This window comes from Leucopleurus acutus (genome assembly GCF_964270905.1).
Source record: "Leucopleurus acutus genome assembly, chromosome: 1".
Classification (NCBI taxonomy): domain Eukaryota; kingdom Metazoa; phylum Chordata; class Mammalia; order Artiodactyla; family Delphinidae; genus Leucopleurus; species Leucopleurus acutus.
In genome coordinates this window covers 9926011-9943008 of record NC_139142.1, presented here as the reverse complement: position 1 = coordinate 9943008, position 16998 = coordinate 9926011, and the positions used below count along the sequence as shown (strand labels likewise).

General features: G+C 43.7%; 1 protein-coding gene across 1 annotated transcript; it reads right to left on the bottom strand.

Annotated features, from left to right (window-relative positions):
- Nucleotides 1–12909: 12909 nt before the first annotated feature.
- LOC309960169 (alpha-1-antiproteinase-like) lies at nt 12910–16989 on the bottom strand (the record flags this gene model as incomplete). Its single annotated transcript, XM_082836810.1, has 4 exons — nt 12910–13168; nt 14645–14915; nt 16457–16805; nt 16873–16989. The coding sequence occupies 4 exons, from the start codon at nt 16987–16989 to the stop codon at nt 12910–12912; spliced, it is 996 nt and encodes a 331-aa protein (XP_082692936.1).
- Nucleotides 16990–16998: the final 9 nt, after the last annotated feature.

The window sequence follows — 16998 nt, the reverse complement described above, 5'->3', positions numbered from 1 at the left end:
GCCTCTGGAGTGGCTGCATCCCTCCGCCACCTCAGACCCTTCCAGGCAGCCACTCCTTCCGTGGCTCCTCCTCTCACTGTTTCTCTCCTTTGCCCCTTCAACTCTGGGCAGGTAAGAGCTTCCTGGTTTTGCCAACCTCTGGGTGTCTCACCAGACACCTTCCTGCTTTTCCCTTAACATTTTCCACATCTGTCTACATAGTCTCTTTGCAAAAGTCTCATCCTTTGAACCATTGTGGGGACTCTGAGTAAGACTCCATTTAATCCTCACAACCAAACTCCTGCAAATAGTTGAGTTCCTGGGAGGTGAAGTGACTTATTCAAGGCCCACAGCGAGCCAGTGACCGAGCCAGGATTCGAGTCTAGGCCTGTTGCCTCCAAAGACGTGATTTTATCCTTCACGTCTCTCTATTTCAGAATAAGGTGACTCCCTACAATAAGACCCACCTGCATGTGAGCCCTGCAAGTCCTGTGCCGCTGCTCTGGCCCCTCCCCTTAATGGCAGCCCCCCAGCCCACAGCTTACAAGAACTATCTCCTCAGGTAGTAACTGGGAGCTGTGGGGACCAGATAGGAGGTTAGGGGAAGGTAATTTTTACTTACAAGTCAGGTACAAGGCATCGGATGCACCCACAGCACCCTCAAGGCTGGCGCCCATGGACAACTGTCATGAGCATCAGAGCGGGTAGCCAACATCAAAGGATGATTCTGGTCAGGGATGCAGAAACACATGGGAAGGTCAGGCTGTACCCTTCCCAGGCAAATGTTCCAGTTCTCAGCCCACTGTTCCTACATCATTTGGGTGCATAGTGTGCAGTGCTTACTGGTGCAAGAGGAACTAGAGGAAGAGGAACTGCTGACCTGACCTGACCAAGGAAGTTGGCCTCACTACACTGTCAGAGAAGCTGAGGAGAAAGGACAGATGTCTGTGGGGAAAGTATTTTCCCATCCTCCCATCCATCCATCCATCTCCCATCCATTCCATCCATCCATCCATCCATCCATCCTCCCATCCATTCACCCACTTCTGAAGCACTTGCTCTATGCTTAACCCTGGATGGGCATTGAAGGGAGATGTAGAGTAATTGTATTACTGCCTTCATGAAGCTCATCTCACATGAGGCCGTGGATACTTCCTGTCCCCACACTTAAACACCTCAGGGAAGGGGAGTGGAGTGTATAAAACTCTGGACTGGGGAAACCCTGACTTGACTGAAAGAATTCTGAGTCGACAGAGTTTATGTTGAATGAACAGAACTCAACTAGAGTTAATAAGATTAAGCTTCCTCCACCAGGCAGAGTAGAGGCTCCCCATTCAGTGCAGGCTCCTGTAAGGACGTGGACTTGAGCTGAGTTCTGAAGGATGGGCAGGATTTGGGCCAAGCAAACTTTGAGCAGTGCCTCAAGCAGAGTCAGTCCACTGTGGTCACCCAGTACTCCTCGAGTTTGTTATCCATCTTTAATCCCCTTTGGTACTTCTTCAGACATATTTCTCTGTGCCAAAGCTCAAGGACACACAGATCAATAGAGAAGTAGTATTAATCATGGTAGCGATACATGCAAGAGTAGCAGCTAATCTTATTTATCTGTTGACTGTCTTGCAGGTGGTAGGATATGTGCTATCTGCTAAAATGACCCTATGAGAAGGCATTAGTCCTGTTTTGCAGATGAGCCCAGGAAAGCTTGAGTAACTTGTTCAAAAGCAAACAGTTTGTAGAGATTGAGGCAGGCTTGGCACACAAAGCTATGTGGCACGCAGACGTGTATTCTACTATGATAGGTGACTTCTTGGGAATGGGCACATTCTGAGGTTGCTGCAGAGGTAAGAGAAGTGGAAGGGTAGTTTGGAGACTCAGTCTTGAGTGTTGAAAGAAAGCTATTCATCTGGCACTGGTTTGAAACTGATCTCTATAAATACACATACAGACACACATAGAGCTAGTTTCTTCTTGGTTTAATAATTTGTTCTCGAGTTTCTTTGGACATACTTTCTTGGGACAAAATGGCCAACGGTTTTTATCTATATGTCAATGTCAAGTAATTGGTAAGGGCTGCCTGGGAGACTGAGTTGAAGAGGCAATTGAGGGACTTCCCTGGCTGTCCAGTGGTTAGGACTCGGTGCTTTCACTGCTGTGGACCCTGGTCAGGGAATTAAGATTCCACAAGCCACGCATGGCGTGGCCAAAACAAAAAGGCATTTGGGACTCCATCTTTCTGTGTGAGAGTGCCTTAATCCATTAACCATGACTGTCGCGGGCGTGAGCAGAGGGAACCAGGTTATTAAAATAATGGAGTTACCAAAACCTAGGATGCTGGTGAAGATGTTGGGCATCCAGTCTGGGAGAAGGAGATGTGGAGCGATAGGGCAATTTAAGATGTAAGACCCCAAACGTGAAATATCCCAAATAATTTCCCCATGAAAGTTTTGGAGCATGCAGAGTGAAGTCATGTCTAGCCAAGAGAGGAATCAGGCCCAGAAAACATAGGAACTGTAAGGCATTTTAGAGATGACCTAGGATAGGACAGTAAATGGTTTCCATCTGAGCTGCCATCTTGGCTCCATCATAGTGGATTCTGAGGCTGTGCCTGAATGAAGATGACAATCAGGCCATGGTCGATTGGTGATGTCTGCTGTGGATGTGAGATTGGAAGCAGTTGCATATGGCCCCATGTTTGCCATTTTTAGTCTAGTCCAACATTCTCATTTTATAGATGAGGAAGTAGAGGTTGGGAGAGGTAACAGGGACTTACCAAGGGTTACACATCCTGAGAAAAAGTGAGAATTAGAATCCCCTCTCTTGCCTCATGAGCGTGTATTCTTCCTACTTCACTGTACATTTTCTCAGGATTAACAAGAAATCATAGCCAACTTTCACAGCGTCTAATGGGAATAAACCCCTGATGTCAGCCGAGTAGTGGTTTTGACATCACAGTCCTGCTGACCTTCACCTGCAGCCGTTTGTTTATTGAACAAACAAGCCTTTGAGCCTGTTTGTTAGTCCTCAGGAGACTTATCTCCTCCAGTCTCTGGATTTTTTCTCCCGTTTCTTAAGCACATGCTATGTGCTTAGAGCTTTACACGTCATACTTTACTTAAGCCTCCCAACAACCGGTGTCTTTGTGAACGAGAAGGTAGAGTTCAGGTGGCTCGGCCACGACGATGTAGCTTGTGAGTGGTCAGTGCCAGGAACAGAGCCCAGACTCCAACCACTGTTTCACCATACCTGGTTACTTGGGTTCCTGTGGGTTTTTAAACAACCTTGTCTTATGTCTTTATTTGTGGAATGTTATTGTGTCAAAAGTCAACAGTGGCAAAAGCTCTTTGCTTTTAGTTCCATTATTGGGCATGAGCTGGCCTTTAAATCCCAGCGGGCAGTGATTTCTCTTCATTGTCACTCATTTCTTCCTACGGTAAGCATTAGCCTGTGGTCAGTTCCCAGCTCCTCAAAACGTTCAGTAGGAAGCCTATCTACTAAAACACTGCCCAAAGCCCTCCTTACAGTTGCGTCCACTCTGGGAGTTCAAGGAGGCGATCAGGATACTGCCAGTCTTCAGGGTGCCTCCCTCTGTGCAGACTAGGAAAAAGCATCTGCATTAGGGCTGCCATAACTAAGTACCACACACTGGGCGCCTTAAACAACTGAAATGTATTGTCTCACAGTTCCGGAGCCTAGGACTCTGAAATCAAGCTGTTGGCAGGGTTGGTTCTTTCTGAGGGCTGTGAGGGGAGGGTCTGTTCCAGGCCTTTCTCTTTGGTGTGTAGATGAACCATCTTCAGTTTCACCCGGTGTTCTTGCTATATCTTCATATCATCTTCCCTCTCAGCTCGTGTCTCTGTGTCCACATTTCCCCTTCTTATAAGGACACCAGTCACATTGGTTTAAAGCCCAGGCTAATGACATCATTTTAAGTTGATTACGTCTGTAAAGACCCTATCTCCAAATGAGGTACTGAGGGTTAGAACTTCAATGTATAAATCTTGGAGGGACACAATTCAACCCATAACAGCGTCTCTTTGGGTCATGCATAACTCATGAGGAATGGTATTCTGACCCCCTCCACCATTTTATTATGACAGTTTTAAGACATAGAGCAAAGTGGAAAGATTTTTACAGTGGACACTTTAAATCTACCATCTAGATTCTTCCATTAACGTTTTAACATGCTCATTTTATCACATGCTATCTGGAGTAACAGCATCTTTGTGCAAATTGAAAAGAACATCTTTTAACCAGATGGATGTCACCACATGCCACGGTGTACCAATTGGTGAGTGTAGCTGGGATGGATTTCAGGCCCCATGCTATCTCTGCCAGCACCCGTGTGCAGTGCACAGCCTGTACCATTGTCCTTATTGACCCCGAAGACAATCCTCTGAAAGAAGCAGCAGGGCAATAGAGTATCTACAAAGCCCTCGCTTCTTTTTACAAATAAGTTTGTAATTCGAAATTATTCACTGAACTTACATGGAACTCACACCTAGCACAATGTATAGCCCAGGACTGGCATGTGGTTGGCACTTAGTACAAGACGGTTGAATGAAAGACTGATTGGTTGACTGAATCTACTTCTTCATAAGCTTAGCTTATTGAGGAATGACAGGAATCAAAAATATAGCCAGACTCCAGTGACAGGGAACGCCCGCCAGGAGGGAATGCCTTCTTAGAAGCAGCTCTGATGGCTTGATTACTGAAACGGCTCAAGGTGACAAGTGTCCTGAAGGCCGTTGGTTGGCTGTTCATGTTTCTTCTGCTGGGTTTCTGCTCACGTTCGGTCCTCCCCCTGGTACTGCCCTGCCCCATGGGAGGCATGGTCCCCAGCATGTAGCCACAGGGGATGAAAGCGGCATATTTGTGGGGAACTCAGCAAGATTACAATCTAGGGCTTCCCTGGTGGCGCAGCGGTTGAGAGTCCGCCTGCCGATGCCGGGGACGCGGGTTCGTGCCCCGGTCCGGGAGGATCCCACGTGCCGCGGAGCAGCTGGGCCCGTGAGCCAGGGCCGCTGAGCCTGCGTGTCCGGAGCCTGTGCTCCGCAACGGGAGAGGCCACAACGGTGAGAGGCCCGCGTACCGCAAGAAAAAAAAAAAAAAAAAAAAGATTACAATCTAGGCCAAGTGAATATCATTGAAGATCTAGCCAACAACTTGAACAGAACAAAGTTTATCAGGGCAGTGACTCTGGGGATTTCTGATGCTCCCCTAGGCTGGGGATTGAGTTAATATTAACAGGCCCAAGGTGATGTGAGCTTGTGTAATCAGGGCCTGACCACCTCCTCCCCAGCCAACCATCCTGTTTGTCCTCTCTGTTCATTGCACTTCAGCTGCCCTCTAGTTAACGCCCAGGGAGGAGGCTGGTGTACTGGGTCTCTGGGCAGCAGCATGAGGTGCTGTCCCTCTGAACCAAGAATGTCAAATGCCACTCTGCTGCCTCAGTGAATGCCAGCGTCTCAGAGCGCAGGGGCATCTGGTATTTGAATCACTGTCTCTGGGCACAAGGACATTTTTGCCAGAAGGGGCAACAGATCTGTGTGACGAGAGTGTAAGCTCTGAGACCTCCTTATACCTCATCCTTCCTGCCAACCAATTCCCCTGCCGCTGCCTGGGTGAGCTGCATAAAGGCAAACACGCCTTGGCCACTACCCACCCTCAACAGCCTTCTCACCCACAGCAGCATTTTACAAAGCAGATTCCGTGGAACCCTAGAGATGATTTGTAAAAAAAAATGGGTTCCATGGTCAAATAATTTTGGGAAACACTGCATACTCTCTCTCTCACTTGGATGGTCATATTTGAAAGGAGCTGAGAAGTCCCTCAGTAAAGACTTACCCAGAGTTTTCCAAACCCATTTCACCAAGGAACCTTCCCCGCTCCCAGGTAATAGAGATGAAGACCCCAACAAAATGCCTTAAGGGTAACATCCTTCTTCAGGCCCCGTGCCCTGCTTCTCTGTCTAGGACAGAAGTGCCTCTCTGACTGTCCACTTGCCACCATCCCCTTCCATTTGATTCTTAAATTAATATTCAATACTTTTTAGATACGTAGAAAACTATAAAGAAGCAGACAAAATGGTGGGTGGTCTGCCTCCTGAATCTTTATGTGATTCTGTCAAAATAGAAATCACTTCGAGCCTCAGTGGGATACCCTTAGTGGGCTCCAGGTCACTCAGAACGAAAGCCAGTCCATGCACGTGTATGATGTACAAACCCGTACCCCACCCCCTCCCCAAACCAGGTGCTGTAGTCACATCTCTGCCCTCTTCTGCTCCTCTCTTTCTCTCCTGCTCTCCACTGCTCTAGGCACACTGCTTTCTCCTTGCTTCCCTTGAACATGGCAGACACATTCCTGCCCCAGGGCCTTTGCACCTCCTAGTCCCTCTGCCTGGCTGCTCTTCTATTAGATGCCCGCATGGCTTACTCTCGCACCTGCCTTGGGTTTCAGATGCCACCTTCTCAGTGAGGCCTTCCCTGACCACTCTGTCCAAGTGTGTCTCACACCCTAGCACTCGCCATGCCCTGTCCCTGCATTATTGTTTTGCTGTTGGACTCATCACCTTCTCCTATTCTATACATGGTATTGATTTACCTAGATCATCCCTGCATCCCCCACTGAGTTCCTGTGGACAGGGATTTTGTCTGTTTTGTTCATGGCTGCACAGCCATGCCTGGAACATAGTAGGTGCTCAGTAAATAATTGTGAGATAAATGAATGTATGTGTTTACAGAAGAAATCGTACTATGTATACTCTTCTGTATTTTTTGCTTTTAGAGGCTTTCCCTTATCAACCTATGCAGAACTGGCCTTATATTCAATACTTTAAAAAGGTTGCGTGACACTCTATCCAATTTTATATAATTAATTTCCTATTATTATGGACCTTTAAGACTCTTCAAACAATGCTGAAGTTAAAAAGAAGACTTTTTTTTTAACATTTGCTGTTTGTAAATATTTCCATGGGATATATTCCCAGTAGTGGACCTCCTGAGTCAAAATTAGTTTTTTTTTTTTAAACTTTAATAGATGTTACCAAATTATCTTCCAAAGATCTTGCACAAACTTACACTACCCCAGTCTATTGTATGAATGCCTGTTTCCTCACGTGTAAATCAGCAATGAGAATTGTCAGCCTCGTATGTTTATGCCAATCAGAGGTGAAAAGTGGCACTCTGACTTGTGTTTTTAAAATAATGAGTGGGTTGAGAATTCTTTCATATTTCCATTGGCCATTTTTTTAAATAAATTTATTTATTTGATTTATTTATTTTTGGCTGCATTGGGTCTTGGTTGCTACGCGCAGGCTTTCTCTAGTTGCGGCGAGCGGGGGCTACACTTTGTTGTGGTGAGCAGGCTTCTCATTGTGGTGGCTCCTCTTGTTGCAAAGCATGGGCTCTAGGCACATGGGCTCAGTAGTTGTGGCTCGCGGGCTCTGGAGCACAGGCTCAGTAGCTGTGGTGCACGGGTTTAGTTGCTCCGCGACATGTGGGATCTTCCTGGACCAGGGCTCGAACCTGTGTTCCCTGCATTGGCAGGCGGATTCTTAACCACTGCGCCACCAAGGAAGCCCTCCATTGGCTCTTTATATTTATTTTTTTGTAGTCTGTCTGCTTAAATCCTTTGCCCATTATTCTACTGGATTACTTACTGTCTCCTTTTAGATTTAAAGGAGTTCTTTAAAATTAAAATGATTCTCTTTGTCATATCTGGTATACAGCTTCTCAGTTTGTTCTTTGGCTTTGCTTGTGGCATTTTTTTGATATGGCGTTGAATCTATATTTTTAAACCAATTGATGTGAAATTACCATTAAAGCCGTAGGATTGTGAGTTTTAACTCAAAGTGTTGGAAATTTCACTGGCTTGTTTAGAAAATATTGGTTATACAATTATTATTATTATTACATTTAAAGATAATTTGTATTATTTTGTTTTTAATTGTGGCAAAATACATATAACATAAAATTTACTGTCTTACCAGTTTTTTTCATGCAATTCAAAAGAAAATGTATTACTTTTTATTAGTGCTATTTATGCCCACTTACTATAGAATAACATTTATTTTATTTTATTTTGCCATGAAAAAAATTCAGAAAAATTTTATTTTATATTGGAGTATAGTTGATTTACAATGTTGTGTTAGTTTCAGGTGTACAGCAAAGTGATTTAGTTACACATACACATATACCTATACATTTTGGAGATTCTATTTCCCATATAGGTTATGACAAAGTATTGAGTAGAGTTCCCTGTGCTATACAGTAGGTCCTTGTTGATTATCTATTTTCAATATAGTAGTGTGTATATGTTAATTCCAACTTTTTAAGTGTTCGGTTTAATAGAATTAAGAACATTCACGTTGTTGTGCAACCAATCTCCAGAACTCTTTTCATCTTGCAAAACTGCAACTCCATACTCATTAAACACCAACTCCCATTCCTTCGCCTGCAGCCCCTGGCACCCACCGTTCTGCTTTCCCTCTCTATGAATTTGACTACTCTGGGTACCTCATATAAGTGGAATCATACAGTATTTTCTCTTTAGTCACTGGCTTATTTCATTTAGTGTAATGTCTTCAAAGTTCATCCATGTTGTAGCATGGATCTCTCTCCTTTTAAAGGCTGGATAATACTCCATTGTATGCATAGACCACATTTTGTTTATTTATTCAGCTGTTGATGGACATTTGGATTGCTTCCATCTTTTGTCCGTTGTGAATAATGCTGCTGTGGACACTAATACACAAATATCTCCTTGAGACCCTGCTTTCACTTCTTTTGGATCTCTATCCAGAAGTGGAATTCTTGGATCATATGGTTATTCAAGTTTTAGTTTTTTGAGGAACTGCCATACTGTGTCCTTAGTGGCTGCATCATTTTACATTCTTACCAACGATGCACACAGGTTCCAATTTCTCCACATCCTGGCCAACATTTTTTCTTTTCCTTTCTTCTTCTTTTTAAAAAAATAGCCATCCTAATGGTGTGAGGTGGTATCTCACTGTAGTTTTGACTGGCAATCCCCTAATGATTAATGATGCTGAGTGTCTTTTCATGTGATTGCTGGCCATTTATATATTCCTGGAAAACTGTCTGTTCAAGTTCTTGGCCCATTTTTAATTGGGTTGTATGTTTTTTATTGTTATTGAGTTGTAAGAGTTCTTTATATTTCTGGATATTAACCCCTTGTCAGATACATGATTCGCAAATATTCTCCCCCATTCCTTAGGTTGCCTTTTCATTTTGTTGATTGTATCTTTCGATGAACAGATGTTTTTAATTTTCATATAGTACAATTAATCTATTTTAACTTTTGTTACCTGTGCTTTTGGTGTCATATCCAAGAAATCATTGCTAAATCAATGTTTGAAGTTTTCCCCTGTGCTTTCTTCTAAGAGTTTTATAGTTTAACTCTTTCATTTAGGTTTTTGATCCATTTAGAGTTAATTTTTTTGTATATGGTATAATGTAAGAGTCCAACTTCGTTGTTTTACATGTGGATGTCTGGTTTTCCCAATACCATTTGTTGAAAAGACTATCCTTCCTCCATTGAATAGTCTTAGGATGTTTGTCTAATATCATTTGGCCATATATGTGAGGGTTTATTTCTGGCCTCTCTATTCTATTTCATTGGTCCATACGACTGTTTTTAAACGAGCGTCACACTCTTTTGATTACTGTAGCTATGAGATTAGGAAATGTGAAACCTCCAACTTTGTTCTTCTCTTTCAAGATTGTTTTGGATGTTTGGAGGTTCCGTGTGAATTTTAGGATGGACTTTTCTATTTCTACAAAAGATGCCAGCGAGATTTTGTTAGGGATTGCATTAAGTCTTTAGATTGGTTTGGGTAGTACTGACATTGTAAAAATATTAAGTTTTCCAATCCATGAACATGAAATGTCTTTCAATTTATTTGCCTCTTCTTTAATTTTTTTCAGCAATGCTTTGTAGTTTTCAGTGTACAAGTCTTTTACCTCCTTGGTGAAAGTCTATTCCTAGGTATTTTACTCTTTCTGATGCTATTGTAAATGGAATTGTTCTTGAAATTTCCTTTGGAAATTTAATGTATGAAATACAACTGGCTTTTGTCTGTTGATTTTGAATCCTACAACTAATAAATGAATACATTTATTAGTTCTAACAGTTTGTGTGTGTGAGCGTGTGTGTAATCTTTAAAACTTTCTATGTATAAGATTGCATTGTCGGGCTTCCCTGGTGGCGCAGTGGTTGAGAGTCCACCTGCCGTTGCAGGGGACGCGGGTTCATGCCCCGGTCCGGGAAGATCCCACATGCCGCGGAGCGGCTGGGCCCGTGAGCCATGGCCGCTGAGCCTGCGCGTCCGGAGCCTGTGCTGCGCAACGGGAGAGGCCACAGCAGTGAGAGGCCCGCGTACCGCAAAAAAAAAAAAAAAAAAAAAAAAAAAAAAAGATTGCATTGTCTTTGAACAGAGGTAGTTTTACTTCTTTTCCAATTTGGATGCATTTTATTTCTTTTTCTTGCCTAGTTGCTCTGGTTGGAACTTCCAATACTATGTTAAATAGAAGATGGAAAGCAGGCATTTTTGTCATGTTCCTGATCTTAGAAGAAAACTCTCATTCTTTCACCATTGAGTATGATGCTAGCTGTGGGCTTTTCTTATATGGGCTTTGTTATTTTGAGGTAGTTTCCTTCTATTCCTAGTTTTTTGAGTGTTTTTTTTTTTAATCATGAAAGGGTGTTGAATTTTGTCAAATATTTTTCTGCATCAACTGATATAATCATGTGTTTTCCCCTTCATTCTGCTAATGTGGTGTTTTGATTGATTTTTCATATGTTAAACCATCCTTACATTCCAGAAATAAGTCCCACTTAGTCATGGTGTATAATCCTTGTAATGTGCTGTCAAATTGTATTTACTAGTATTCCATTGAGGGTATTTGCATCAATATTCATCAGCGATGTTGGTCTGTAGTTTTTTTTTTCTTATAGTGTCTTTGTCTGGCTTTGGAATCTAAGTAATGCTGACCGCATGAGATGAGTTAGGAAATATTCCCTTCTTTTCAATTTTCTGGAAGAATTTGAGAAGGATTTGTGTGAATTCTTTCTAAATGTTTGATAGAATTTCAACAGTGAATGCATGCAGTCCTGGGCTTTTCTTTGTTGGGAGGTTTTTGATTATTGATTCAATCACCTTATTAGTTATACGTCTGTTCATGTATAACTAGTATCATGTATAAATTTTCTATTTCTTCATGATTTATTCTTGCTTGGTTGTGTGTTTCTAGGAATTTATTTATTTTATCTTGGTTATCCAATTTGTTGGTTTACAATTTTTTCATTGTATTCTCTTATAATCCTCTTTTGTAAAGTCACTCATAATGTCCCCTCTTTAATTTTTGATTTTATTTATTTGAGTGTTCTCCCTTAGTTTCTGTCAATCTAGCTAAAGGTTTGTCAATTTTATTGATCTTTTCAAAGAACCAATGCTTGGTTTTATTGATTTTCCCCATTTTAAAAACTATTTTGTTGAACTCTGCTCTAATATTTATTATTTCCTTCCTTCTGCTAGCTTTGAGTTTAGTTTGTTCTTTTTTCTAGTTTATTAAGGTGTAAAGTTAGGTTGTTGATTTGAGATCTTTCTTCTTTGTAATGTAAATGCTGATAGCTACAAATTTCCCTCTTAGTACTATTTTTACTGCGTCTCATAAGTTTTGGTATGTTGTATTTTTATTTTCACTTATCTCAAGATATAGTCTAATTTCTCTTGTGATATCTTTTTTGACCTATTGGTTGTTTGAGCTGTTTAATTTCCATATATTTCTGGATTTTCCAGTTTTCTTTCTGCTGATTTCTAGTTTCATTCCACTGTGATCAGAAAAGAGACTTAGTATGGTTCCAGTCTTTTAAACTTCATTAAAACTTATTTTGTGACCTAACATAGGTCTACCCTGGAGAATGTTTCATGTGCACTTGAGAAAATTGTGTGTTCTGCTGTTGTTGGGTGGAGTGTTCTGTATATGTCTGTTAGTCCAAGTGGTCTATACTGTTGTTCAAATCTTCTGTTTCCTTATTAATCTTCTGTCTGGTTTCTCTATCAATTATTGAAAGTGGGATATTGATTCTCCTACTATTATTGTGTTGCTGTCTATTTCTCCCTTTAATTCTGTCAATGTTGGCTTCATATATTTAGGAGTTCTGATGTTTGGTACACATACATCTATAATTGTTATGTCATCTTGGTGAATTGAATTATTCTTTTTTTTTGCCGTACAGCTTGATTTTATAAAGCCAAATATATAAGTCCTTATATTTACGACTTCTTAGTTTTCAGTCATGTTTAGAGGGGCCTTATCCACTTCAATATCCATAAGTGAATTAACCAATACTTTCTTCTAGAACATTTATGTTTTTGTGTGTGTGTTTTAGTGTTTGATCTACCCAGAGGTCCAAATACTATTATTTAATGTGGACTTGAGCCTTTAACACTCTGAACTGACTATGATCCCTCACAAAAGTGCAGACCCCTTAGCTCTCTCCCTGTTTTGCGGTCTGCCTGGCTTAGCCTTGCCTTACTCTTGCCCTCTGCCTACCACACTCCTACCAAAATCTGATCAATTAAGTTTTTCCACCTGCCTCCAGAGTGGTCCATCTCTGTCATTGTTAGCTTTCCATATCTGTAAAATAAATTGTGGACTTCAGCCAACATTTCATCCTTGCCTGGAGCAGTGCCTGGACAGTAAATACCTAATAAATATTAAGTGGATACATGAAAGATTGCTGTGACCCGGATTCCACACATATCCTGTGAATGTAAAGAGAGACTCAGAGACAAGAAGATGAGAGATTTACATGTCACACACAAGCTTGCGCCAGGTCAGTCATTCTTTAATGTCATCTAAGGAGGGGACCTGGCCTGAGAATGGAAGGCTGAACCCAGAAAGGAAGTTATTTTTGCATGGGATTCACCACCTTTCCCATGAAGAGCGGAATGTTGGTGTTTTCATCCTTGACGATGATTAAGAAGGGCATGTTGAAGTTGATGGTCAGATGCTCAGACCAGGCACTCTCTTCTGAGAGGGTGGCCCCAGCGTGTTCTGTCCCATTCTCACTGATGCTCATCACAGCCTCATGAATGGCCCAGAGGGGAGAGAGGACAGAGACCTGTTTGAGGCAGAGACAGGCTGCACCCTTCCCCAACCCAGACCTGGAGGTAAGGCCCAATGTGGTGACAGCTGTCCTGGGGCTCAAGGAAGAGCTCTCGCCAGAGGATTTTAAATAAAGAACCACAAGATTCACAACTGAATCAACATGGTGTAGTGGAATGAACATGACTTTCCATCACAAGGATCTGGGTCCAAATCCAATTTTCCCCACTAACTCGCTGTGTCACTAAGGAGAAAACTATTCTCCCTTTTTTTAAAAATTAACATTATTATTGGAGTATAATTTTTTTTTTTTTTTTGGATACGTGGGCCTCTCACTGTTGTGGTCTCTCCCATTGCCGAGCACAGACTCCAGACGCGCAGGCCCAGCGGCCATGGCTCACGGGCCCAGCCACTCCGCATTATGTGGGATCTTCCCAGACTGGGGCACGAACCTGTGTCCCATGCATCGGCAGGTGGACTCTCAACCACTGTGCCATCAGGGAAGCCCTGGAGTATAATTGCTTTATAATGGTGTGTTAGTTTCTGCTCTATAACAAAGTGAATCAGCTATACATAAACATATATCCCCATATCTCCTCCAAGACTATTCTTCTTGAAACCTCAGTTTCCTAAATAGGAAAATCAGACCTGTGGGATAGGATGACCCAGGGCCACTATGGTGCTGCATGTGAGGAACTTCACTCAGTGTAGGTGCTCAATAAATGTGTGTGTGTGTGCACAAGTGTGTGCATGTGTGACAGGTTCACATTTGTGGGTGAGTGTTTGAATAAGGACAACAAGAAGCAAGAGCTTTATCTGGTAATTGTAAGCCTCCATCAACTGGTCACACATACTTACCCAACCCCATCCCACACTCTTATTCTTAACCCTTCCCTCTCTGGGGAACTGGTCCCTTCTCTGTGCTTCAACACCACACTCAGGCCTCTCTCATCGCCTGGCCTGTCCTCCCCTCCCTGCAGGAGACACACAAGGCATGGCTCTCAAGGCTTGTATCTGACCCACGAGGGGACCCTCACCCCTTCCTGACCAGCCTCCTCAACGGCCCTGGGAAGGAACCCACCACCTTGGGAGGTGGATTTTCTTGTACTTTGTCTCCTTGGCTCCGCACTTGTTTGTAGACCAGATTCTAAACTCCTTGGGGACCAGGGCTTCGATGGGGACCTTCACACGCCTCATCCCCACCCAGGCACTCAGCTCACAGTCAATCACTGAACTGCAGTTGTTTCTCTGGGCACCTGTAATTCTCCTGCGTCTTTGCAGGAGTAAATGGCATCTTTGGTCGAAACCACTCTGTAACTCAGAGTTACACTGGGAAGGGGCAGTGTCCAGGCTGGGGAGGAAGTCCTCAGGGACAGGACTTTCACTCCTCACCCCTGGGCACTGTCCGTCTAACAAAGTCCAGTCAGTGCTTCCCGAAAGGATGCTCTGTCTGGGAGCATAAGATTATGCACCCTCCCCGCCTTGGGCCAGGCCCAGTAGGGCTGCTCCTGGGTCAGCCCTGGCCTGGGAATCACCGTGTCTCAAGGTATTTGAGGATTTTGGCGAGGTTCTTCTCAGAGAGCCCATCCTCCAGCAGCTGCATCTTCCCCAGGTTGGGCAGAAGCAGGAAGGCGGCCATTCTGCCCTGGTAGTGCTGCACCAACACCCAGCAGGAGAACTCATTGTCTCGGTACAGGTGGAACATGCCCAGGCGGTTGGTCACGGGCACCTTGACCGTGATCTTCTCGTTCACATGGAAGTCTCCTTTTAGGAAGTGCTGAGCCTCGAATTTATCCTTCCATTTTCCTGTAGAGGATGAAGGTGCACAGCAGCTAGGGGTAGGAGAAGGCTTAGAAAAGTGTGCTAGAAAAAGGAGCCCTGAGCCCCCCTGGTGAGATGCTGGTCTCTGAGCCTCAGCTTTGCCCTCTGTAAATTGGGGCAAAAATGAAATCGTCAGACTCCTGAAGGGCTTTGTGAAGATAATTTGAGGCTAGAGGAGGATCCAGAGTTTCTGTATTGCAGAGGCTAAATGGCATCAACCTCGGTGGGCAGAACAAACATTTTTACTTGGATTTGATGTTTAGTTAATGCGTGGTCTGAGGCTGAAAATTATTGGGAGTGGTTGGAAGCTCCCCAGGTCATACTGGGCACCTCCCATCTGAGTCTCCCTGCCCCTTGGTAATTGGTGCTTCTTATTATTCAGGGAAATCACTCTTGTTCCTACTCTAAAGGCCTTTCCCTGGACCAACATGTGAAATGCAGATGCCTTGGAAGTGCCCCCTCTGCTCTACCAAGAGAACGTCACCATCCTGCTAAGGCAGGTTGCCTCGGGGACCCCAGGGCCCAATTTTCCCATTTGTTGGGAGGAGGAGAGTGAGGCTGGGGAGGGGACGAGACCCACGTGAAGTCCCACAGCAGAGCTGGGACCTGGGATGTGCTCACTCCAGCCTCTGCGCTCTCCATCACACTTTTCTCTCTCTAGAGCAAGGGGCCAATGGTGTGAAGGAGGCAACCCTGGCCTTGACTCTCACCTCCCCTGCCCTAGGCTATCTCCATGGACTGTTTAAACTGCCTTAGAATACCTTCTGGGGCCCACAGGTCCTGACATTCTCATCACTCAGAGGGAGGAAGGGAGGCTGGGATTCAAGTTTAGTTGAGCACCTACTATGTGAGCGTATAGTCCCATGTTCTTTGTAACTTATTTTTTCCTTCTAAAATTCTGACAAGAAGGGCATTATTATGTCTATATTACAGGTAGGAAACTAGAACCTCCAAGAGGTAAAATGACTTGCCCATAGTCAAACAACAGCTAATAGGTCATAGAGGCAGGATGTGAGCGCTCGTCTTTCAGTCTCCACAGCTGTCACTATTTCCGCTACACGAGAGCTGTCAGAAGTGTCTTCTGTGAAATCCTATTCCCTTCGTATGCTCCGCCAAAGTTTGTTTTTATGGCTCTCTATTATGTGATACTACATATGTTGCCTCTCTCCCTGGTAGGGATTTACAAAGCACATTAGGCCAGTCAAGGCTCTGAAAAGTCTTGCAGAGAAGATGATGATTTGACTATTTGACTCACTATTTCCTAACCTTATTTGATCATGCAAAGTCTTTTTTTTTTGGCCGTGCTGCATGGCATGCAAGATCTTAGTTCCCTGACCAGGGATAGAACCCGTGCCCCCTGCAGTGGAAGTGCGGAGTCCTAACCACTGGACCATCAGGGAATTCCTCATGCAAAGTCTTTTAATGGTTGTGTGTAGAAAATTCAATAACTGAGATCCATAGCTACATTCCTTCCACTGCCAAGGAAAATCTAAAGAACCAGTTCAGGCTACTTGTACAACCTTAACCTTCAAAAATTATGTAGTTCACCAGAGCGAGAGCCGTGTCTTCCTCAAGCTCTTTGACCAAATCCACAATTATTCCCTGAGTTCTTATCTTTATCTGATGGTTGATCTCTTTCTTGGCCTCTTTGATGTTCCTGAAGTTGATGGACAGGGCTTTTGAGTGGTACAGCTTCTTGACATTGTACAAAAACTCAGACTTTTGCTTCGGATTCTCATCAATCATTAGCATAGTGCTGGCGGTCAGCTGGAACTGACTGTTTGGCTGCTTAAGGGTTTCAGGGAGACTCCCTAAGCCTTTGTGGATATCAGCCTTAGGCGCCTTCTTAAACTTGAAGCCTATGCCCTTCAGGATCTGGATGTAAGTATCATCTTTGGTTCCCAGGGAGAGAGAGCATCACAAAGGCTATAGGGATGCTCACTGGGGAGAAGATGATTTTGTCGTTGGACTGACGGGCCAGTTCATGGTACAGGCTGAAGGCGAAGCTGGAGAAGTGCGGGAGATCGTATTGATAAATATCAGGGCTGGACTGACGCATGGCGCTAGG